General features: G+C 36.8%; 1 protein-coding gene across 2 annotated transcripts; it reads left to right on the forward strand.

The window, feature by feature from the left end:
- The first annotated feature begins 5,791 nt into the window (after positions 1 to 5,791).
- Positions 5,792 to 14,428, forward strand: LOC144564015 (ABC transporter B family member 4-like). Of its 2 annotated transcripts, none has more exons than XM_078313497.1 (13): positions 5,792 to 6,067; positions 7,162 to 7,216; positions 7,513 to 7,688; positions 7,865 to 8,086; positions 8,421 to 8,659; positions 9,063 to 9,292; positions 9,737 to 10,032; positions 10,175 to 10,448; positions 11,105 to 11,723; positions 11,831 to 12,059; positions 12,430 to 12,696; positions 13,084 to 13,347; positions 13,593 to 14,428. In XM_078313497.1, exons 1-13 carry the CDS (start codon positions 5,807 to 5,809, stop codon positions 14,229 to 14,231), a joined length of 3,771 nt encoding a protein of 1,256 aa, XP_078169623.1. In that variant the 5' UTR covers positions 5,792 to 5,806; the 3' UTR covers positions 14,232 to 14,428. The 2 variants fall into 2 exon arrangements, with proteins under 2 accessions (XP_078169623.1, XP_078169624.1); XM_078313498.1 differs by having other exon boundaries at positions 6,055 to 6,078.
- The last annotated feature ends 11,299 nt before the right edge of the window (positions 14,429 to 25,727 follow it).

Raw genomic sequence — 25,727 nt, forward strand, 5'->3', positions numbered from 1 at the left:
GAGAGTCAATGTTTATTTGATCTCCATAGTTAATTAAAAAGTCTGACTTTGTCTTTATTTATACCTTTTATGTTACTTCTATTTTTATTCTTTATTTGACTGTATATATAATAAAATATAAATTTAAATTGTTAGATGATTATAGTTTGATTATGTGAATTTTTAGTCCAACAACTAGAAAGAAATCTTACTAATACAATCCAACTATAATACTATTTGAAGTTTCTTTTGGGACAGCGACATATAGCAATTATAACTATGCGATGAAATTTAATCTTTGTTTGGAATGTTCGTAAAAGGGAGTTTTCATGGGAACCGGATCTCCTGCCCCCTGGGGTGCAGGAAATTCCGGCTCCCAGAGTTACTGCGGGGTGAGCCCGGTTACTGTTAAAGGGTTTAAGGTTAAAGTGGTTTTCGGTTTAGAATTATGTGGGGACCCACTCTGCAGTGACTCTGGGAGCAAGAATTTCCTGCCCCTAGGGGGGCAGATGATTCGGTTTCGTTTTCATGGGAATGAAAATATCAACATGTGAATTCCAAAGTTTTTAAATCTTTGAATTTTTTTTAATATAGGTGTTTAATAAATATATAAGAAATTTGTTAGGAATGGTGATGTTGCTTGGAATGTGAATGTTAATTTGGAAATCAATCCAAATGATACCGTGAATGTACTGAATGGAGATGAAGAGTACGACATGAAATGAAAAAGAAAGAAAGATAAAATGACTAGGCTTATGTGGCATGATTATGTTAGTCATCAAATAGGAGCTTAACTTAAAAAATACTCATGCTTTGTGTTCAATTAAAATTTCTTGTATTTATAAATTATGTTTTGTTTAATTAATTTTAGTTTTCTTTAAATTATGTTTTGCTTAATTTTTATTCTAATATTGAAATGCTATTTAAAAATAGTTATTTTTAGTTTTGTCACGTTGTGTACATAATCTCTTTTCTCAATTACTCACGAGATCAGTATTTGAGAAATAAAATGGAGCTCCGAGTAGAATATTTTTTTTTCACTTCAATTTGTTATAGAATATGAAAGTTACCTAATTTTTTTTAAGTACAAGTTGAAAGTCAAGTAATATAATTATTTAATATCTACAATAAATTATATTTTTTAGATTTTAATAATGCAATCTCCTACACAGATAGCATTGCCTTAACTAATACATTTGGACATTTTACTTCTAATTTAATTCTTTTTTCCGCCATGTAATTTTCCAATATTTACTAAAACCTTTATCAATAAACAGTCAACCATTGTTTGCAAACTAAATAATTGAAACTTCTGTAAAAATGTGTTTACTTTTAATTATATAGAAAATAAGTTGTCCAAATTGTTTGTCCATATATAGGTCCAGAAGCGAAGCCAGACTTTCAAATTATAAGAGCCAAATATATATGCAGGCCAATTAAATAATTTTTTTTTAGAAAATAAAGATCAATTTTACAGTTTCTTGACATTTTACGCTAAATTATATAAAATAGCATAATTTCTTGTATTTATAAATTATGTTTTGTTTAATTAATTTTAGTTTTCTTTAAATTATGTTTTGCTTAATTTTTATTCTAATATTGAAATGCTATTTAAAAATAGTTATTTTTAGTTTTGTCACGTTGTGTACATAATCTCTTTTCTCAATTACTCACGAGATCAGTATTTGAGAAATAAAATGGAGCTCCGAGTAGAATATTTTTTTTTCACTTCAATTTGTTATAGAATATGAAAGTTACCTAATTTTTTTTAAGTACAAGTTGAAAGTCAAGTAATATAATTATTTAATATCTACAATAAATTATATTTTTTAGATTTTAATAATGCAATCTCCTACACAGATAGCATTGCCTTAACTAATACATTTGGACATTTTACTTCTAATTTAATTCTTTTTTCCGCCATGTAATTTTCCAATATTTACTAAAACCTTTATCAATAAACAGTCAACCATTGTTTGCAAACTAAATAATTGAAACTTCTGTAAAAATGTGTTTACTTTTAATTATATAGAAAATAAGTTGTCCAAATTGTTTGTCCATATATAGGTCCAGAAGCGAAGCCAGACTATCAAATTATAAGAGCCAAATATATATGCAGGCCAATTAAATAATTTTTTTTTAGAAAATAAAGATCAATTTTACAGTTTCTTGACATTTTACGCTAAATTATATAAAATAGCATACATCAACATACAAATTTGAAAATAAATAGAGCTCAATTCATCGTTGATCCCACATACTGAAATTTTTATTAATATAAAAAAAAATTTAAATCTACACTCCTCTGACTGAGAACTCAAAATCTTCCCAAAATATATTTCTGCAAACATGAATATAAAATACCGGAAATTTTTTTCTGATTTCTGTAACCGGAAAAAAATTCCCAAAGTCTTGACAGTGAAACATCAATATAAAATACCTAGTACAAACTTTTTCTTCTTATAAAATACCTAGTACCGACCTAAGGTCTCTATCTCGTGAGAGCTAGTACAAACTTTTTCTTCTTAAATGCTCCTTCCTAAGCTTGACTTGCTGGCCAAGTCTAGCTAGAAATTCTTTTGAGTACGTTGAGTATACAAAGTCAAATTAAATATATTCTCAAAATATAGACAACAACCATTATTTTGTTTGTGCATTAAAACCCTAAAATTTGACATAATATTAGAAATGCATAATTCCAACTGGAAAAACTATTTATTGCCGACAATTAAAATATTTATATAAAATTGTGATGATTTTCGGAAGATCTGGAATTCAAATACTAATAAAATCAAATTATCATTTTGAATACTGATTTCTTGAATTTTCTTTAGCCTTGTTAGCCATTTTATTCGTCCAAACATCAATTTTTATGTTAATTCAACATAAGACCTTGCTTTAAACTTGAGAGTTCAGTTTAATTCAACATCCAACACAATCCTTCTCTAATCTTGTTTCCAGGCCATTGGGTGACTAGCTACATGACCCCCTCCTGTGTCCCCGAAATTGAATTTACCAGTAAAACTGCTAGGTAAATAAAGATATCGTTTTATAAATAACATTTTTTTTATTCTTTTTATAAATAACTAAAATTTCAAATTTTAAAACATTATAATTCATAAAAGTATTTAAATAAGTATATTTGAATCATTCTATGCTTAAGTGTCAAATAGTAAACTAACTGGTAAAGAAACTAAATAACATATTCAATTAAATAATTTATGGGAATCATTATCAAAATTAAATATTAGGACCCAACCACCATATAACATGTCACTAATAATTTTTTTGGAATCATATCATGTCTGCTTAATTTTATATATATTTGAACCGGTTAATAATGTTGGGACAAAAAATAGAGGTAAGCAGATCATAAGAGAAACCAAGACAATAAGCAAGTAACCACAAAAAATTAGAGATGACACAATATTTTACGTGAAAACCCTTTCAAGAAAAAAATTACGGAACACACGGCACAAATTCACTAGAGTCTTAAGTATAAGACTTGTAAGAGATTAAAATTCTCAATAGCACTCTCTCACACACTTTCTTATAAGTTTCAAAAAGAAGAGACCAAACTCTAGTCATGACTTGGTAAAGAGAAAACAGAGACACAAAAGCAGCTCAACTCTAACTCATGAAAATGGGCTCTGTGAAATGAAGCAACGGCTTCAATCAGGGGCGGAAGGTAGTACTATTGAAAGGTGGCTGAGTAAATCCCAATATTTTCAATTTTTTTAACAAGTACTTAGAAAATTTACTAAAATTTATATTTTATATGTCTCAGCTCCCTCTATGATGATACAAAAAATTTCAAGGGTTCATGTGGAAAAATAACATCAACTATTTTGGTATAGTTTCACGTGATCCGTGACCAATTAGACTCATTTGAAAACTTTTAAGAGTTGTTTAATATTATAGTATAAAAAGGTACAAACTAGAATAGAGAAAAGACAATATACACACGGTTACCGAAAAAAATGTATTGTAAATTTAGATGAGCGAAAAAACTTTGTTGTAAAAATAGAAAGCAATGACAAGAGAAGAAAACAACAAATTAGCTTTCATGTTAGAATGCTCCATCAATAATCATTCTATATATTTCGAAAGTAGCAAATTAATTTTTGAAGTTAGAAAATTTCTTAGAGATTAAATGCTTGTTTATATCGAGAAAGAAATAGTTAATAAGAATAGCTTAGATGAGATTATTGTCGAATTTGATCTTTTAGAAAAGCGTAGGTCTAAATTAAATTAATATAAAAAAAACAAGGTTCTAAATAGCGTTTATTGCATCATAGCGGGGAGCCTCCAAAAAAAGTTATAGCGAAAGCTATGCCACATAGCGTTTTTTTTATTTTTATAAAAATTATATTATATATTTGTACTAAATATCAACATTATTTAGTCTCGTAGAACAATAAATAATACCAAATTAATTAAAAAATTATAATATTTATATTGAACCAATACAAAGTCCAAATTGCGACTCAAAATATCCATAGTAATACTAATATCATAAACTATCGATTTTTTTCTATTCAAAATATCTTCAACATCATAACATAATTTATCTTTTTTCTATTTAAATTTCAAAATAACCTAGAAATTGAAAAGAAAAAAAAAATTCATACTTGTAGTAAAATAAACATATGATCCTTGAAGAAATTTTTTTTAGCCCCTAAAATTTTCATAATTTAGCAATTATTTATTTGATTTATCATCAGTTAAAAAAAAAACCAAGAGCAAAATGAAAAAAATTATTATAGCGGACCTGAATTTGATATAATGTAATATTCATCAAAATTAAACAATATCTTCACCATTTATTTATTTTAAAGCCCATATAAATTGAAAAAAAAAACAGCTCATGTTGCATAGCGCGCGCTATTTGCGCTATATAGCGGACCGCTATTACCGCTATAGCGTCCGTAGCTCAAATAGCGTGTGTTAATGCTATAACTTAGCGTTTAGAGTCAAAAAAAAACTATAGCGGCGTTATAGCGCGCTATTTAGAACACTGTAAAAAAATGATGTTTGAATATACTATTTTTTTTATTTTGTTAAACATGTTATTTACTGGTGTTTGTTAATAATCGTAAGTTTTATAAAATCAAATAGTGAAAAATCATATTATTTTGTATTTTATAGATTTTGATTTTGATTATAATATTTTTTGAGTATATCATATTTAGTCTATTAGCCTCCTCTATATTCAAAGTTGAGTTCCGCTCCTGACTTCAACTATGATTAAAAATTAAACTAACTAAAATCACCATCGGTTCTCCATTTAGTTTCCGATAGTTATAGGCAAGACAAAATACCATAGGCAGCAGCTTAAATTGGAAACCAAATTACCATGGGTTTATAGATATTTCTACCGATAGCAATCAAAGTCAACGCCAACGGTTTGACTCAAACCGATTGGAAAAGCCAAAATCCCGCGGCCTTTATTTGTCTTCAATCTCAACAAATAATTTAGCACTAATCAAAGTCAAAGCCAACGGTTTGACTCAAACCGATGGGAAAAGCCAAAAACCTGCGGCGGCCTTTGTTTGTCTTCAATCTCAACAAATAATTGAGCACTAATTTCTTTAATTAATCGAGCGCTGTTATATTACTAATCGAGCTCTGTGAAATGAAGCAGCGGCTTCATCTTTTATGTTGACTTCTCTCCCTCTTAGCACACCATTAAGTAATCAACAGCTCCACTTAACATATAAAAGTATAAAACAATAATTAAATCTAATTAGCTACCCCTTTATAAACCTCTCCGTACTCTGATTCAAGTGGAATCAAATCCACTACACACTATCCGGAAGAACAAACCATGGGAGGAAAAGATACAGAAGAGAAGAAAGAGGAGGGCAATGGAGTTAAGAAAGAGGAGAGCAATGGAGCCGAGGGGAAGGTGTCCTTATTCGAAATGCTCCAGTTCGCCGATGGCTATGACGTGCTGCTCATGGTGGTGGGGTCCATCACAGCACTGGCTAATGGCATCTCTCAGCCCATGATGACCTTCATTTTTGGCCAGCTGGTCGATGCCTTTGGTGGTGCCACCTCAAGCGACGTTCTCAATCGAGTCAACTCGGTATGTTCCTTGTGACTATTGCGTTATTGGATTATTTTCTTTTTCAAATTTTTTTAAGTACTATTTGTTCCTCTATTATTCATGTAAGGAGAAACATAAAAGACATGCAATTCAGATATTTTTCAAGATATCTCATATTTTGCGTGACTGACGTGTCTGGTGCCTATTCAAGGATAGCGCAGGGGCTAGTATTATTTGAGCTTTGAGATATTGGTGCAGAACATATTTGAACGGTTAAGATTTTCCAAAAAATCATGCAAAATATGAGATATGTCAGACAATACGAATTCATGGCGCGGTAGGTCTAGCGAGTCTCAAATCTCTGTTTCATGATTTGCTGAAGCAGGTTCTGTTTTGAATCACTGATCAGTAGACCCCACGAAAATTGAAGCTGTCTGGTTTTGAACTCCGTCAGGATTGCGGTGACTTGCAACATTAACTGTATCAGAAAATCTGATGCAGTTAATCCAGCCTCATTCTGGTATAATGGGCTTGTAGTGCGTGTACCTGAAGACCAGGTACACAGATATCTACAAAGAATAAAAAACAGGAAATTCTGATAAAGCTTTTATTTTTTGTTTATTCCAAACACCTTTTTTTTTTTATTGTTTCCTGAACCATCCTTGGAGCTGTGAAATTGACATATAGGAAGATAAAGATGTTAACTTATTAATATTGAATTCGTAGGAGCTGTGAAATTGACATATAGGAAGGTAAAGATGTTTACTTATTAATATTCGATTTTAAAATGTCTTTTGTTAACCTTCTTTATTCTGGAGAATCTTTCCAAACCAAATGAATTTTGTGCCTATAAATCTTATATCCGACGAATTTGACCCAAGTCATATCTCATACAGCTATTTATGTGATTCAAGTACATAAAAAACAAAAATAAAAAGAAACGCCTTTGGTCTTGGGTTTGAAACCCGGATGGGGGGTTTCTTTATAGAGAATTAAAGGAAGTTGGTAAGCTAGACCTCCACCCTTCGTATTCTTAAAAAAATGTATATAGAAAAAAAATAAAAACTACTTTTATTTTGTTATGGACGAGGGATATCTTTGGTTGAGACGGATATTAATAATTTATTTTGCAGGCTGTGTTGGACTTTGTCTATTTAGCGATTGGAACTGGTATAGCGGCAACTCTCCGTAAGTATTATTTTATAATATAAGATATATATCATTATCTCATAGTACTTGATATTAATTTCAGGCAGATATTCGGTACTGCATCTATGAAAAATGAAAAAGCAAACAAAACACCACATGCGCTCTGAAAGGCTAGATACATAAATACCAGTTATATACCTTATCGGATATGGATCATATCTGATAATATACTAGCTTTTAAGTTGCAAAATGTGTTGAATCTGCCACTTGGTTATTCTGTTATCTGTAAATATAGTCTGTTAATTAATGATAGAAGGAATGTTAATGTTTGATAGAGGTTGCGTGTTGGACTATGACTGGAGAAAGACAAGCTACCCGAATTCGGGGTTTGTACCTAAAAGCAGTACTAAGGCAAGATATTGCTTATTTTGACAAGGAGATGACTACAGGCAAGGTTACAGGTCGAATTTCATCTGACACAGTACTAATCCAAGATGCTATTGGTGAAAATGTCAGATATCTTTTCTCCTACTGTGTATTTTTCATCCTACTTTTCTCCTAATTTAATCCTTCCCAATAAGAAATCATTTTCTTGGTAAAATAGAGAGGGTTTATATGTTCCTAAGCTTTATATTTCTGTAATAAAAAAATTAAAATATGAAGTTTTCTTGCAACAAAAACATTTAGGTGGGAAAATGCCTACAACTAGTGTCAACATTTATAGGAGGATTTGTGGTTGCATTCATAAAGGGATGGCTTCTCTCTCTTGTTATGCTATCGAGTATTCCACCAGTCGTATTTTCTGGTGCAGCTACAACAATTGTGATATCTAAAATCTCGAGCAAGGGACAAGCTACTTATAGTGATGCTGGGAGTGTGGTTGAGCAGACACTTAGTAATATGAAAACGGTGGGTATAAATCTTTTGATTTTTCTAAGAGCTCATCTGGTACTACTAATGCAAAGAAAAGCCCTTGGCACCACAATGGAATGTGCATTGGTATTTCCACAAATAACCTTAATATATTTCAACAAGTAACCTTAATATATTTCTGTACTCAACAAGCAGGATACTGATTGCCCTGTTGTTCAATTGAGTCTGCAGAAAGAGTCTTACTTAAACACAATTTAGCCCCAAATACCATTTGGTTCAGAAATTAGGTCCATAGTCAACCCAAATTGGCCTACAATTATGCCTTTTATATGTGATCTAGTAACATACTTCTATTTTTCTATTTCCAAAGGTTGCCTCGTTCAATGGAGAGAACAGAGCTGTCTCACTCTACGACAAACACATAAGTAAGGCCTACCAAGCCACTGCAAAAGAAGGTGCTGCTAACGGGTTTGGCATAGGATGTGTTTTCCTAATCTTGTTCGGTAGTTATGGTCTCGCCATATGGTATGGTGGTCAGCTCATTATAAACAAAGGATACAGTGGAGGCACAATTATGAGTGTTTTATTTGCAGTCATGACTGGTGCCTCGTAAGTCTTGTTTTCCTGCTGTTATTTGTTTTTGAAACTTTTTCTTTCTGTTATTTGTTTGTAAAGGTAAGATGATGAAAACAAGATACTGTAACTCTTGTGCTTTTGTACTGGCTTGCTTGCGATACCAGCCCTAGTACAAATACAAGAGCAAGATGAAAATTTTCTATGGATAATGCAAGCTAACCCAAAAAATTACCTTCTAGGCTCATTGGTATGTAGCTGTGGTCCTCTGAAAAATGTATGCCAGGAGCTATTTTAATCTACTAACTGTAAAAAGAGAAAAAGATAAGCGTGCTGGATAAATCAACCAAAATCCTTCTCTAGTTTTTCCATATACCATCTGCAAACTTGAATTTAGCACCCTAATAATCTCTCCTTTTTCTTTTACATATGAAATAAGGTCTTTGGGCAATGCAGCTCCTTGTGTGACTGCTTTTGCTGAAGGCCGGATCGCAGCATATAGGATGTTTGAAACAATCAAGAGAAAGCCGGATATTGATGTATATGATGAAAGTGGTGTTACCTTGGAAAAAATGAACGGTGATGTCGAGCTGAGAGATGTGTATTTTAGTTATCCTGCAAGACCCGAGCAGCTAATATTTAATGGATTCTCATTGAGAGTTGACAGCGGTATGTAGTGAGATCACATATTGTGATTGAAAAAATCATTAGCCTAATGATAAATTCAGACTAATCAAATACTGCACCAAATAATTATGATACCAGAATTGACTGTGTAGTAATGTTGAATGGTTGTCTTAAATAAATTTGGTGATTCGAGGTGAACTTTTTTAATGTTGCTTTTCCTATAATCAGGATCCCAAGTACTTAAATAATTTCACACCACTAGCAATTGAGTGTAGAATGAATTGTTGCAGTTAGGTACTACACTTATCCATACTGAACCAAACAATTATAGTTCCAAAATTGAGTGTAGAATGAATTGTCCTTTTAAGGAAGTTTGATATTTTAGCTCTTCTGCAAGTAGTTAATCAATGATACTGGGAAGGATCCCGCAGAAAAAAAAAATGATAATCTAATATGGAATTGGGGTTTGAATTTGTCACATAATAGGTACTACAATGGCTATAGTAGGAGAAAGTGGGAGTGGGAAATCCACAGTTATAAGTTTGGTAGAGAGATTCTACGACCCACAAGCAGGAGAGGTTCTAATAGATGGTATTAATATAAAAACATTGAAGCTTGGTTGGATTAGAGAAAAAATTGGGCTTGTTAGCCAAGAGCCACTGTTGTTTATGACAACTATCAAGGAGAATATATTGTATGGCAAAGAGGGAGCCACGCTAGAAGAGGTCACACAAGCTGTTGAGCTGGCAAATGCTGCCAATTTCATTGACAAATTGCCTGATGTAATTAACTCAAAACTCATGATATATTTGCTTCCTTTTTGCTGTTAAATACTCAAGTTTCAATATTTGTACTGTACACAACTTCTTATAATATAACAAATCAATTTTTAGCAGCCAATATGTTTATATTAATCCTGTCCAGGGGCTAGATACTATGGTTGGTCAGCGCGGGGCTCAACTTTCTGGGGGTCAGAAGCAGAGGATTGCAATTGCAAGAGCTATCTTGAAAAACCCTAAGATCTTATTGCTTGATGAAGCCACAAGTGCATTGGATGTCGAGTCAGAGAGGATAGTGCAAGAGGCATTAAACAGAATAATGGTAGAGAGAACCACTCTTGTTGTGGCGCACCGTCTAAGCACCGTGAGAAATGCTGATTGCATCTCGGTCGTGCACGAGGGTAAAATTGTAGAACAAGGTGAATAAAACTCTAATTCATTTTCCAAAACTTCAATATTTTATCTTTTCTTCTGGGAACACCTCCATTTTCTTATAACTACTAGTGTTAATTACTAGAGGGTTTCTAAATTCTCAGCCTTGTTGAAGTGCAAATAAATGTTTACTATAAACCATGCCATTTGAAAAAAAGTGTTTTAAATTGTCGCCTCATGGAAGCATGTGCCCATAATAACTTGAGAAAAATTGATATGCTTTCCCAATGTGCAGGTATCAATATTTGATTGTATACAACTTATGCATCTGCATATGTGGTCCGGTTTTACGCTATGGGACTGCAATTTTTGTTTTCTAATTATCATAGATTTACTTTGTGATTCTTTTTAAAGATTAAAATAACTCTTATGTTATATTAATATTTGTCTTTTCTGAAAAAATAAGTCAGTAGTAAAAGCAACTGCATATATATATCAGAATAAAGGTTCATACATAAGGTACAAAGTGGCAGTCTGACTAGAAACTGCATACCTTTAAATTTGATTTCTGTTAGGCACAAATCATTGAGGTAATATTGTAGAAGATTGAACATCATTATGTCAATTTTGATATTGGTATACAATAATACAAGATTGAAGATAATTATCGTCCTTAATTTCCCTTAAATTTTCAACTATGCAGGTTCCCATGATGAGTTGATAAAAGACCCAGATGGTGCTTACTCCCAATTAATTCGCCTCCAAGAAGCTAGTCATGAGGGAAAAGATCATCATCATCATGTGTTTACAAGAAAATCATATAGCCATAGCGCATCTTTGAAACGCTCTCTCAGTCGTCGCGTATCAGGAGGAAGCAGCAAACACCACTCTTTCAACCTTTCCTTCGCTCCTCCTAGTCTAACACCAGATGATGAAGATGCCGATGAAGGTGGTGGCGACAAAAGTGCCCCTAAAAAGGTACCTGTCGGTCGACTGGTGAGTTTGAATAAGCCAGAATTTCCCGTTTTAATCATGGGCTCAATATCAGCTGCAGTACATGGTGTACTGTTGCCCATGTTTGGAGTGATCATAGCAAGTGCAATAGAAGCATTTTTCGAACCACCACACAAATTGAGGAAGGACACAAGTTTTTGGGCATTGATGTGTGTGTTATTGGGAATTGGATCTATTATTTCAATACCAGTGGAGTACTTCTTGTTTGGGGTGGCTGGGGGGAAGCTTGTTGAAAGGATCCGGAGCTTGTCTTTCCGGAGCATAGTTCGGCAGGAGGTTAGCTGGTTTGAAGATCCTGGTAACTCTAGGTCAGTAAACTAATCAATTTTGATTATTATTTTAGAGTTCGTTGTTGTTACAGATAGAAATTTTGTCATAATTAAATTCCTATTCATTTTGTTATCTGTATTCATAGTGGGAAAATCGGTGCGAGGCTTTCAATGGATGCTTTGAATGTTCGCCGACTTGTAGGAGACAGCTTGGCATTAATTGTTCAGACCATGGCTACTCTGATTTGTGGATTTGTGGTGGCAATGGTTGCGAACTGGCAGCTTGCCCTCATAATAACGGTTGTAATCCCATTGGTGGGTCTTCAGGGTTATGCACAAATTAAATTTCTCAAGGGATTTAGCGCGGATGCTAAGGTTAGATCAACATTACATTTCAGAATTTCGTAACTTCAGATCCAGATACTTATTTGACACAACTATGTATGGGGGTATAAATGATTCATTTTTTCATTACTGAGATGACTAGGACTATGAAGTCTACGGTTAATTGACTTTCCAAATAAAAATGTGGACTGCTAACAGGTATGTTCCACTAGCAGAGTTTGATTTTTTAAGACTGAACAAGCAATATCTTAGTTATTCATGAACAATAATTAGCAAGGAAGAAACCAAATTATATTAAGCCATTCAAATTAGTATATGGTTCAACACACTACACAATAACAAGAGCAAAACATGGCAACCCAGGGAACATGTGCCCCATGATTTATTATTTTTGTTATAGGTGATGTATGAAGAATCAAGTCAAATTGCAAGTGATGCAGTTGGCAGCATCCGTACTGTGGCATCATTCTGTGCTGAGAAACGCATAATAGAGACTTATAACAGCAAGTGTGAAGCCTCCATGAACCAAGGTGTTCGTACAGGCTGGATCGGTGGCCTTGGTTTTGGTTTCTCTTTCTTGATGCTTTACCTAACCTATGCACTCTGCTTTTATGTCGGAGCAAAGTTCGTGGAAAAGGACAAGGCGACATTCACTGAAGTCTTTAAGGTAATAATTGCTATGATTTAATACTCATGCCGTCATGAACTTAATATTACCAGTAATACATTTACTGTTGATCCTGGTGGTTCCTTCATATTGCCAGTAAGATTCATGCATGCCAGTAGTTAGAGCTAGAGCCTTGTTACAAGGATTAACTTAATTCGTAATGGTATCTTAAGACTGTTTTTCCAGCAACTTAAACCACATAATGAAATGAAAGAAAAAAAGATGAAAGATTGCCACAGGGTGGGCAGCAGTGGTAAGGTATATGCAATATTTAGTTGCAATCGGTGTTACCTTATAACATACTATTTTTGCACCTTAGGTGTATCTTTGACAGTGGAGGGAAGTTTTGTAGTGTTTTAACATACTTTTAATTGGGCAATTTGTCAGGTCTTCTTCGCACTAGTTTTGGCAACTATGGGTATATCACAAACAAGTGCATTAGGCTCAAATTCAGCAAAGGCACGGGACTCTGCAATCTCTATATTTGAAATAGTTGACCAAAAGTCAAAGATTGATCCTGGTAGTGAAGAAGGACAAGTGCTAGAAAATGTAAGGGGAGATATTGAGCTGCGCCATATCAGCTTTAGGTATCCGACTCGGCCTGATGTACCAATTTTCACTAACTTGTCTTTGAGCATCCCCTCGGGCAAGGTACATATGTTATGCTTCTCTATATCGTAGTCTTATATTGTTAGGTACTGCCACTACATACAATTTTAAATGGAGGCCAAAATAAATTGCACGTCTAACAATCTATTGCTTACTCTACGCGGTTTCAACTCCGAGTGCCACGTGTCAAATTATAGAGATCTCCAAAATTCTAACATTGAAAATTTCTAGCTTTGGTCACCCATTATGTGCCTCTAAAATAAACAAATAGTTTTTATATTTTGCAGACTATTGCTTTAGTTGGAGAGAGCGGTAGTGGGAAATCAACGGTAATCGCACTCCTTGAACGATTCTATGACCCTGACAGTGGTACTATCTTACTAGATGGAACTGAAATCACCACGCTCAATGTTAGATGGCTTAGAAAACAAATGGGACTCGTTAGCCAAGAGCCGGTTCTGTTTGATGACACGATACGTGCCAACATATCATATGGGAAAGAAGGGGAAGTCACTGAAGAAGAACTAATTGCAGTTGCTAAAGTATCCAATGCCCACCAATTTATTTCCAGTCTTCCTCAAGGGTACGACACATATGTAGGGGAGAGAGGGATACAACTATCAGGTGGCCAGAAGCAGCGTGTAGCCATAGCTAGAGCTATATTGAAAAGCCCTAAGATTTTGTTACTCGATGAAGCAACAAGTGCACTAGATGCTGAGTCAGAGCATGTGGTTCAGGAGGCATTGGATAGGGTCATGGTCGGTCGTACTACTATTGTGGTTGCGCACCGGTTGTCTACCATCAAATGTGCGGATATCATTGCCGTAGTGAAGAATGGAGAAATTGTAGAGAAAGGAAGGCATGAGACGCTGATGAGGACAAAAGACGGTGTTTATGCCTCCCTCATTGAGCTGCGATCCAATTAATAATACAGCATATAGCAAAAACTGTATATATTTGTTGGTAAAATGTAATTAATTTTGTCCTATATAGTGCTTATCAATTTTGGTAGTCAAAGCTAAAACTGCTGCTATTCATTGGTAACTATCAAGCACATGACGGAAGTTTCATATATATATATATATGCATGTATTTTGCATTTCAATTCAGTTTAATGACTTAATTTCTAAATTTGCATTTATTTTCGCGGTGTCCTTTTCATTACAACTGTTTGTTGATCGTGTCATTTATGATTGATTAAAGAAGGTACTTTGTTGGGTTTGCTTTATATATAAAGTTGCTGATTATGATGCACGTATTTGATTGATAGACTTGTTGAGCTTCCAGTGATGATCATTGAAATATGAAATTGTGAGAAATAATGCAAGATTGGTAATCATTTTTTGCACACTACTTGGGAAAAAAAGCTCAACAGTTATGCAAGATCTGGTAGATATAATGCTAGGATGAGGAAAATTGTGAAAACTTTTCTGCTACATAACTTCTGAACCTAAACCAAGATAGACATCTTCTTTTTTAATCACTTCAATGGAAATGAAATCAGTGTAGCCTCATGTTAATAAGGCTTGTTAAAGGAGATCAGAGAGAGAGCTTTTCTCATAAGCATTGCATCAAACAGGTCTTGGGAAAATATATAATATTGATTGATCAACAGCACAGTGTCTTCTCACAAATGATCAGTAGGAACCAAAGAAGGTGCTTCTTTTTTTCTTTGCACAAAGTTGATAATTTTTGTATCTTCTAGAGTTCTTCCCTAAATAAAATTAAAAAAAAAATGAAGAATTACCAAATAAGAGCCAAACCATGAAAGAGAACTATGGCACTATTCATTTTCTACATGCATCATGATTGCAGACGGTCCAGAAGCTCCTGATTTTATTACCACTAATTGATGGGGCTTACCAATTAAGTAATCCCTTCCAGTGAAAGACAGAATGTCGTTTCCATCTACTAATATAGGCAGAACAATTGGAAAAGGCACAAACTGGAGATCTCCAATGTTGCAGGTTAGCCTGGACAAAAACAGGATATTGTTTCCCTAATGTCTGATTAATTAAAGTTTAACAAATTTAATATATCTCAATATTTTTATGTATATTGATTTCTAAAGTGCAAATTGTACATTAGCAAGACGTATTTTAAAAAAAAAATTTAGTGACTTTTGATTTCTAGTGAAATTTATATTAATATTTAAATTGATCTGATTCGGCCCAATTGCGACTGGACTAGTTCAGAATATCAAGTCCACATTAATCTTAGACGTATTATCTAAAAAAAACGTTAATTCAGAATATCAAGTTCACACTAATCTTAGATGTATTATCAAAAAAAACATTGACAGAGATGGTATTTCTTCATGCAGTGCAAGAGTCATATGCAATCCTGTTTTGAATCTATTGTCAGTGTGCTGGATGAAGTAAAAACTCTGTTGTTAAATCTTTCTCCAAGTTTTCTGGCTGAGCCTCACTTCATTGATTCACGATTAATTAGTGCCCATTCATTTATACTAATTATACTTCTTGGAAACTCATAATGCATCATTTTTTTTCTTAGTAATAATTGAAGTGACTAACCAAACTTGCGGTGGAAGACAGGATGTTGTTTCCATCTCGTGATTCAAGTCAGATGGTATCCATTTAGGGAGGTGTGTGACAACTCCTACTTTCAAATTTCCTGAACAGTAATCCAACAAAAAGCCAATTAGTATGATGACTTGCCTTACAGTTTTAATAGAGTAAGCATTACAACACAACCCATTTCTTTCTTTCCACACATTCCAACAGATAGCACACACTGTAATCAAGCAAGCTTGTTGCTGTTCTCAAGGTAAATGCAATACCTACAGAACGAGATCCTCAAAAGAATTCCATCCCCTATGAACATCTTGGAATGCATCCATCCGAAACTAAATATTTTATCTATATGTACATAAGGACGATTCCTCTTGCTCATTACAGAAATGACATGTATGTATTTCCAATCCATCCCTTAGTTACTAGTACAGATTTTGTCAGAATTTTTTTTTTGAGATAACCACATCATTTTTTTATTTTGTGAGGAACTAGTAAATCCGACCATAAACCAACATTATTGATCTTTATGCCCCTAAAAGATAAAAAATCATATGTAAAATGAGTACTTAAAGGCCCTTTAGGGTCCCATTGTCACGACCCCATTCAGATTTTAGTTAGGTCGGGTTGGAAAGATCCATTAACCCAAATTGTATTTCCTTTCTGTCTAAGTATCGCCTATAAATAGGCTTCATTTGTATCAGTTCGGATAATGGAATAAAATGAAATTTTGAATAGTTTATCAATTCATTTTTACTTTCCTGTATCCAGTACTTTATTTTTCTTAGAAATTAGCATAGTTCAAAAAATCGGCCGATTCCGAGTCAAATCGGCCGATTCAACTAGGAATCGGACAGGACCGAGCCGATTTTTGCCCAATTCTCGAGTTTGTGCGATTTTTTCAAAAAAAATCGGATGAACAGTGACGGAATCGGCCGATTTTCCGGCCGAGTCAAGCCAAGTTCACTCCGAATTGAGCCGATTCAAAGCAAAAATTTCCGATTTCTCACTAGCCTGAACTATGCTGTGCCATTCGAGTTTCATAGGAGGGAGTCTCAATCGCAAAAATTTCATTTGGGGGTCTCAAATCTTAATCGGCGCAAGCGCAGGCGCAGGAGAAGGAATCTCAATCGGCGCAGTCCCATTCGATTTGAGTGAAAAGGCGGAGCCGCGGAGGAGAAGAAATGAGAAAGGGGAAGAATTAGAAACTGCGTACTGCGCAGGAAGAGAAGAGAGAAATAAAGGAACCGAATCGTCTGCCCACCTATGGGCAGGAAAATCCTACCAACTATTGAGTTTAGCCAATCTCTGCTTGACACGTGGCTACTATCTTTCATCTCATTAATGAGGATTAAAAAAATAACTTTCCAAATTAATTAATTAACGAGAATCTTTCCTCTTTCCTTTGTCTTTTCACCTTCCATTTCAAAATTAATTAAAAAATAACTTTACTATTTCTTCTTCTTATACTCAGTTACTGCAGGTTAACTCAAAATCTTTATGTGTATGCTAAGTTTATATTTAACCATCATAAAACACACTCATATAAATAATTCATATTTTTTTTAGGGAACCGTGCTGCCCAATTTGGATAAAGATATTGCAGAATATCCGTGGAGGGCCAATTTATAGGCATGCAGTTGTGAAGATATTCAAAGGCGATTTATATATTTTAGTGCTTCAAAATGTTTTAGTTTTTTCAGAAAGAAGAGACCATGTTCTTTTAACTCTCTTTTTTTGCTTTTTTTTGTGTGAGGAGTTATTTAACATTTCTATGATATTATAATTTAGATAATTTATTTCTGAAATCAGAGCAGAGTAAAGTGATATACTGATGACAAGAAGTATGGTAACGAAGGCTTTGAAATTTATTTCTGATATTCACCATCGCCTATCCCATGAACTCACTAACGATGAAGTTCCAGTCTTCACTGGTACGAAATCAGGTTTTGAAATGGAGGAGAAGGCCATTACATATTTACTGGTAAATGGAGAATGAAGCTGTCAGATGGTAAAATAAAGTTTTCAAAGAAGCCCCCCAACTCTCCTTATTTTACGGTTTAGAATAGAAAGGTAGTTAACAGTTTAAACTTTTAGATTTGGTTAATTTATTTAAGTTCTAGTTTTATCACGTAGTTGTAGCTTTTATTTTAACTTTTTTCTCTTCTATTATTTTTACTTTTCCTTCAGAGGAATGTTGAAACCTCTCTGTTAACACAACGCCTACTGGCTTCTATTCAAAAAAAAGAAAGTTGAAATGACAAAGGAGAGAGAAAAGATTCTCATTAATTAATTGATTTAGAAAGTTATTTTTTAATACTCATTAATGGGATGAAAGATAGCAGCCACGTGTCAAGTATAGATTGGCTAAACTCAATAGTTGGCAGGATTTTCCTGCCCACAAGTGGGCAGAGGATTCGGTTCCAGAAATAAATCTGCTGTGATTTCAAAGAATCGCAGGGAGACAGCGATTCAAAATCCCTCCCTTCATTTTATGCTATACACGGATCTCAAGACAAGCTATTATTCATACACTAATCTTAAGAAAAATGAAAGGAGAGATTTGGAATCACAGGTTCCTACAATTCTTTGGAATCACAGCAGATTTATTTCCAGGAGAAGAGATGGGTCGGCATGTATTAATTTTACTATCTTAAAAAATTACAATCCGGTCCTTCTTAATTTTACTATTTCTGAACTTTACATTTTGTTTTAGTGAAAGACCCTTAGTTATGTATTAATTTATCACAAAAAAGTCCAAATTTTGGGAGGTTACATCTGAGCTATTAATTTTACTATTATTTGAATGTAATATTATCTTAATTAATATAATTTTTCTAAATTTTAGATTCATTTTATGTTACTCAGATAAATTTGATCGTTCATTAATTTAATAAAAAATTTAATTAGACGAAATGATCAACTTAATAATTAAATCATGTTTTAAAATTTTGGAATATAACACTTAATTAACAGATTTTTTTTTTTTTTTGGAAGCCAACAGATGGAGAGAGCAGCAGGAGCGACTCTGGAGGCGATTTCTCAGGAGGGCTGGCAGGTAGTACAGCGACGGCCCAGGCAACCCAACCCCAGCAACGGCACCATGGCTAACTCGATAGTGAGACCTTACCGCCCTTACTCCTATGCTCAGGTGGTGGCCAACCCATCTCCTAAGGCCACCCCCACCACCTCACCGACCCCCTCTCTGCCAACCTCTCCAAAGACACCACCTAGAACCCACTACTTCGTCTCACCACACAGCCCTTCCCAACTTCGTTTCCCCCCATCCTCCACCTACCCGGAATGGAGGGGCAGATGTTTCCGATGCTGTCGTACGGGACATGGCTCCTCCTCATGCCGGAACCCCAAAAGATGCGGAAAATGTTGGGGTAATGGGCATACAGCCAAATTCTGCAGGGAGAAGCCTCTTAACCCAGGAGCAAGACCATACGCACCGGTCAGGAAACCACCTTTACCTTACCCGGTAGAACCCCTGTTCGATGAGCTGTTAAGGGCACCTAGACCTCTGGTCAAGAAGATCATACCGGGAGATCGACCTGCTCGAATTTACTCCTTCATTAATCGAGTTGAGGATCATTTTCGAGAGCTTCAGCGGCTACAAAACTCAGTCTCCATCTCAGCTCCGGGGTTGCAACCAAAGGTGACAGCTGAGCACATTGTCGATTGGGCGGTGGCCACAGGGTTGGTACATTTTGATGAGATTGAAGTGGCTAAACTCTGAGAAGACAAGTTCCTTTTGCATCTTCCAAAAGGGCTTGTTCCAGACACCTTCATCAGGGCAACACCTCCCACTTTGTGGGAGAGAGGAGTCACCTTCTAGCCATGGACTCCTCTCGAGAATGCAGCAGTCAATATCCCCATGTTCAAGGTTTTGCTGGACCTGGATGGTATACCGCCACATCACTTCCGGGAAAGGGAGGTCATCAAGGCAGTTTCCAATTTTGGGGTGTTCTTAGGCACGGTCAATCACCCGGAAGGCGATCTCCAAATCGCGACTGTAGTGGTGGCGGTTCATGATTTATGCAAGATCCCACACATCATCACCATGGTGTCCGGCGGCCTCGAACATGATGTGAGGGTGGACCCGGTGAATTGGCAACCTGGGCCTATTTACAAGCGCTTGGATTTGCCGTCTCTCCCGCCCATCTATACTAAGCCGGCAGAGGCATCTCCATCGTCGCCGGAGGAGGAGATGTTTGATGAGGGGGAAATAATACACATGTCGCGTACGACCTTAATGGAACTATGTCAAGGGAGGGATCCATCATCTCTGCCGGTGGCCGTTAAGGCTGCCATGGTCGGAGCCCGCTCTGCGGCGCCCTACATAGGGGTACATGATGACCAGGCCTTAGAAAACCACCTTAGCCGCCTCTATGACACGGTTGGGAAACATGAATGTTTCAATATGACAAGGCCTCAGCCACAGAAGATCATGTTGCGTGGCACTGAATCCGCAGGCGGTGAGGCATGCCGGGGGGGCCCACAGGAGAGAACTACGGATATCATACGGCCTCTACACAGAAGTGATCCTGTAGCGGAGAAAAAAGGGGAACTTTTAGGTGCCCCAAACAGTACCACTCAATCACAAAGGCCACATAAGGTCCCTCTCACTGATGTCCCCAGGCCTGAGGCTGATCCTTTGTCGGGTCTGCGGCAGAACCTTCCAGGATCAGATATTCGGAGAATCAGCGCAGAAAGCAGTGCCAAACGGCTACCTTTGGCGGACACAGCTGGATCTGGTGCTACGGCGGGTCGTAGAACCTCAAGGGGAAGGGGTCATGCATTGAATTCAACGTCTAGTAGGCCACAACATATCACCGCTACAAACACTACCTCCCGTGCAAGGGGACTAAGTCCAAAAGGAGCTATTAGAAAAGACAAACAAGTGTGCTGCAGCACAAAGGGGATCGCGACACGTGTGGGACAGGGTGGAGATGCTACAATTAGAAGGCGCAGGAAAACAATGGGGCCTATGACGGATAATTCTAGGCCTTCTTCTGGGCCTTTAGCAAAAACAAATTCTAGCAAAAGGGACCAAGGAAGAGATTGTCAAGTGAATTTAGACCCCCAGGGCTTTTACAATGTCGAGGTCCATTATTCACAGTGCACAGACATTGCGGCTGGAGCGGGCCTTTCACCATCTGTAGTAATGGAGACGGTAGAAGAAGACAATCAAGAAAGGCAAGCACAATACTTGCAAGGAATAGCAGGCTTTAAACAGGATGATAGAAGAGACACAGATGATGAGCAGCTGCAGTTCCCTCTAACTGATGAGGAATTTGAGTCCGATCAAATGGAGTCCGATCAGGACTGACTAGGCTCCAACTGGAGCGGTTGAATTTGGGTTTTTAATTGGGTAATTGTTTTCTATGTTAGACATCAAAAAATTCAAACTTTTATGCTGGAACATTAGGGGCTTGGGATGCCCGAAAAAATGTGGTGTGGTTAGAGATGTTTTACGATCATCAAGGGGTGACATATGTTGTTTTCAAGAAACAAAAATTAATGAAGTAGATTATGGGTTTTTGGCTCGTGTTTTGCCATCTTTCTTTGATAAACATTGTGTGTATCTTAATGCAACTGAGAGCAGGGGAGGTTTGATAATATCTTGGAAGAGATCGTATTCCTTAGAGAATAGTTGGGCTACAAAACACTCCTGCACGGCATTGCTAAGGCAAATTCAAACGGGCCGATTGATACAAATCACTAATGTATACGGCCCATCCACAGAAGCTGATAAGCCCGCTTTCTTAAAGGAACTTGAAGGACTGCTGCCCCTTGTTCAGGCACCGTGGATGCTCGTTGGCGATTTCAATGTTGTCAGGTGGTTTATCGATAGATCTGGAAATATGCGGGATTTCCAGCTCATGGATCTTTTCAACGCTGTGATTGCCAATCTGCAGGTTTTAGATATTCCATTACAGAATCGCCAGTACACATGGAGCAGCAAGCGTCCAACACCGACCTTTTCCAGACTAGATCGGGTATTTGTCAGCACGGAATTGTCCGCACAGTTCCAATTGATTAGTCTCCAAGGGCTGGAAATGACAGTTTCCGATCACGTTCCGCTGGTCCTTTACTGCAGGCATAGACAAACACAACCACGGTTGTTCAGATTGGAGAAGAGTTGGTTTAAATACCCGAAAATGAAGGAGGTGATTCAACGGTTGTGGGAGGACACGCCGCGGCAACCGGAAATTGAAGGCTTTCAAAGAAGATGTGCAGAGATGCATAATCAATTGAGCCAGTGGCACAAAGAAAACTTTGCAAGTTTGACAGAAAGGCTAAGTTTCTGTAAAAGGGCAGTACTTTTCTTTGATCGCATTGAGGAGAAGAGACCATTGGATGCGAGAGAATTCTCTCTAAGAATTAAACTCAAAGAGAAAATTTTTGAATTAGCAAATTTTGAGGAGGAGAGGTGGTACCAACGATCGAGATGCAAGTGGTTACAATGTGGCGATAGGAATACTTCCTATTTTCACAATTATGCTTCTTCGAGGGCAAGGGCAAATTCTATTCTGCAAGTCACTCATGAAGGCAGGGAAATCACGGATCAAGCTGAGATTATTCATCTGTTCTATGCATCCATGCAATCGATTCTTGGGGAGACGTCCCAGGTTCTGAACTTTGATGTAAGGGCACTATACCCACAAAGGAGTGATCTTGCCGGTTTACAGAGCAATTTCACAGATTTTGAGATAGAGGCGGCTGTAAGAGGATTGGCGAGCAATAAGGCTTGCGGCCCTGACGGACTTCCGAATGAATTCGTGAAGGATTTCTGGCCTCAACTAAAAGGTGAAATCTCGGCTTTGATAGGCGCCTTCTATGACCACTCCTTAGACCTGACTGCGGTCAATAGAGCCAATATCATATTTATTCCTAAGAAGCAACAACCTCAAAAGACATCCGATTATCGCCCGATCTCAGTTATCAATCTGCTGCCTAAAATTATCTCCAAAATATTGGCAAACCGCCTGGCTGAAACCTTGCCTGACCTCATATCAATTCAGCAAACGGCTTTTGTAAAAGGTCGTTACATTGCGGAAAACTTCCTTTCAACAAGGGAAATCATCCACCATCTGTCAGCAGGAGGTCATGAGGCAATTTTCGCAAAGGTTGACTTCTCTAAGGCGTTTGATTCCATCAATTGGGATTTTCTGATAACGGTAATGGAGGGCCGTGGTTTTCCGCCTAGATGGATGAGGTGGATTTCGGACATATTGGGGACAAGCTCCTCTAGAATTGTCATGAATGGAGAACGGTCTGCATATTTTCAACACAAGAGGGGTCTCCGGCAAGGAGACCCACTTTCTCCCCTTTTGTTCATACTCGGTTGATGTTTTGCAAGTCATGGTCTCCAACATCAATAGCACTCTGCGCACTAGATTGTCCCCTAAAATTCCTGAACCAATGTTGGCCCTGCAATATACAGACGACACTGCATTCATCCTGAATGCAGATTTTACAACAATCTCCTCTTTCAGGATCCTTCTTCGACTGTTCACTAAAATGTCGGGTCTCAGCATTAATTTCTCAAAAAGCTCAATAGTACCAATTAACATGGATCAGGAAAGAGTGCGGATCATTGGAGCAATAACGGGTTGCACAATCACCAGTTTTCCGGTAATCTATTTGGGTATGCCCCTGTCGGTGAGGAAACCAAATAAGCAAGCTTTTGCGCCAGTTATTGAAAGACTTCAGTCAAGGCTTCAAGGATGGCACAGTAAGCTTTTATCAAGAGGCGGTAGGCTACAACTTCAACATTCTGTGCTCTCAGCCATCCCGATCTACTTTATGTCATGTTTCAAATTTCCAAAATGGCTAATCCAACGCATTGATAAGATCAGGCGGGACTTCCTTTGGGGAAGGACCACGACAAATTCCAAAGGAATGTCATTGGTAGGTTGGGACACGGCTAGGCTCCCAAAGCGATGTGGTGAAATGGGAATTATGGATTTAGAGCAACAAAGCATTGCTTTGTTGTTGCGTTGGTGGTGGCGACTTTATGAGAATTCTAACTCGCTGTGGGCTTCTACCTGCATCAGATTATATGCAAAGAGAACTCAAGAGGGGGGTGGAAGGGCTTGGATTATCACGGCATCTTTTTTCTGGAAGTCAATGGGGAAAATAAAGGCTCTATTCAATTGGAGCACGTCCTGGAAAATAGGGAATGGTCTTCTAATCAGTTTCTGGTATGACTCGTGGAATGGAGAGCCAATTTTGAATTTCTATGAGCGGGTATTACTGCCGCAGAGCCCGGTAATGTCTCTATTTCAGGGAGCTTACTTGTTGGGGATGGTTGCTCCGGGTCTGAATATCCAATTCACCGTGTTGCAAGATCAAATTAGATGGATTTGGGCCGCCTCTGGAATATACTCATCCAACTCGATTTATAAATTGCTAGTTTCAGGGGGTAAAACGAATTTCAGAAGTTATGGGGTCTGGACTGCAAAAGTACCTCCAACAGTTAGAGTTTTTGGCTATCTAATGATAAAGAAGAAACTTCTGACAAGGGACGTATTAAATAGGTGGAATGTCATTTGTGATCAGGGCTGTGTGATGTGTAATGCTCAGAGTTGTGAAACAATTGTTCACTTGTTGTTTTACTGTCCTTATGCGAAACGGGTATGGATGGTGATCCGACAATGACTGCGTACCGGATTGCTGACTAGAAGCATAGACCAGAGTCGGTTGTCAATAAGAAGAGTGATGGATCTCTCCTTCGGAGAGTTCAGACCTACTGATGCGGTCAAACGGGGTGATTGGATCTGCTGGATTTTATGCGTGGCTTGGGGTATTTGGAGGCAGAGGAACAATGCCATTTTTAGAGGAGAGTTGGTACCCCCTGATATACTGGCAAATAGAGCACTGCAGGAAGGTGCGTTGTGGTTAAAGGTTATAGGCGTGTAGTCCTTTTAATCATTACCATATTGTAATTTGACAGCCTCTGTCAAATATTATAAAAAAAAAAAAAACACTTAATTAACATAGTTTTTTTATAAATTATTTTTATCAATTTTTTCCTAATTTTTGGCTACAAAACAAGGCTCCTGCCAAAAAAACCCGATTTACCGATCCGATTTTCCAATTCCGGCCGATTCATTCGATTCTAACTAGGCGGTCAAAAATCCGATTCCGATTCCGATTTTTTTAACTATGGAAATTAGCTCGATTCTTTAGATTTTCTGTGTACTTCTGCTGTTTGTGAGCATCTCTACATCAGGGGTGTTACATAATATGTTCTTGCCCCAAGGCATGGTGACAGGTGAGCTCTTCTCAATAATTTTGGAGCCAGTGAATTGAGGAGAGAGAAGTGTGGGTTGTGGGTCCGGGTCCGAAATTGGTTTTCATAAGGAAGCATCACTTCGTACTGTGCTACATAATATTGTTTTCATAAGTTGATCTTTCGGTAATAACCTAGAACGAGCCTCAGTCTATTCTCCGGAAGGGCTAAAGGGGGAGATTTAGAAAGGTGTATCAACAATGAAGTACGATATTAGTTACAAAATATTGGTTTGTTATTTATAACAGAGAGAACAGGGGAGAGAGAAAAGGAGGAGGGGGGTTGGGGGAGGGAGTTGAAGTCAGTCTATTCTTTGCCAGAACCACGCACAATCAAAGCATGTAATCTTAACCGTTCAATGTGGGTCCTACATTTTCCTCTTTTAGTATTTCTATTTATATCTAATTTGATTTTCTTTTCACATCTAATAATATTTGTAGACAATGCAATATCTATTTATAAAAACTTGACACTATTAAAAATTCTGTTCATGAGTATTATCTTAATAAATTATCTAACATTTATCATTTTGTTTTTAATATTTAAAATAGTTGTAGCTAATATTCGATAGGGTTTAGGATTTAGAG

Source organism: Carex rostrata, chromosome 13 (assembly GCF_964058835.1).
Source record: "Carex rostrata chromosome 13, lpCarRost1.2, whole genome shotgun sequence".
NCBI classification, from domain to species: domain Eukaryota; kingdom Viridiplantae; phylum Streptophyta; class Magnoliopsida; order Poales; family Cyperaceae; genus Carex; species Carex rostrata.

Bases quoted from the DNA above. Each gene is read 5' to 3' on its own strand.
- LOC144564015 (XM_078313497.1), top strand. From the start codon at position 5,807: ATGGGAGGAAAAGATACAGAAGAGAAGAAAGAGGAGGGCAATGGAGTT. The intron at 7,689-7,864 runs GTCAGATATCTT...AAAAACATTTAG, and splicing joins AAGATGCTATTGGTGAAAAT to GTGGGAAAATGCCTACAACT. The intron at 12,697-13,083 runs GTAATAATTGCT...GCAATTTGTCAG, and splicing joins CATTCACTGAAGTCTTTAAG to GTCTTCTTCGCACTAGTTTT.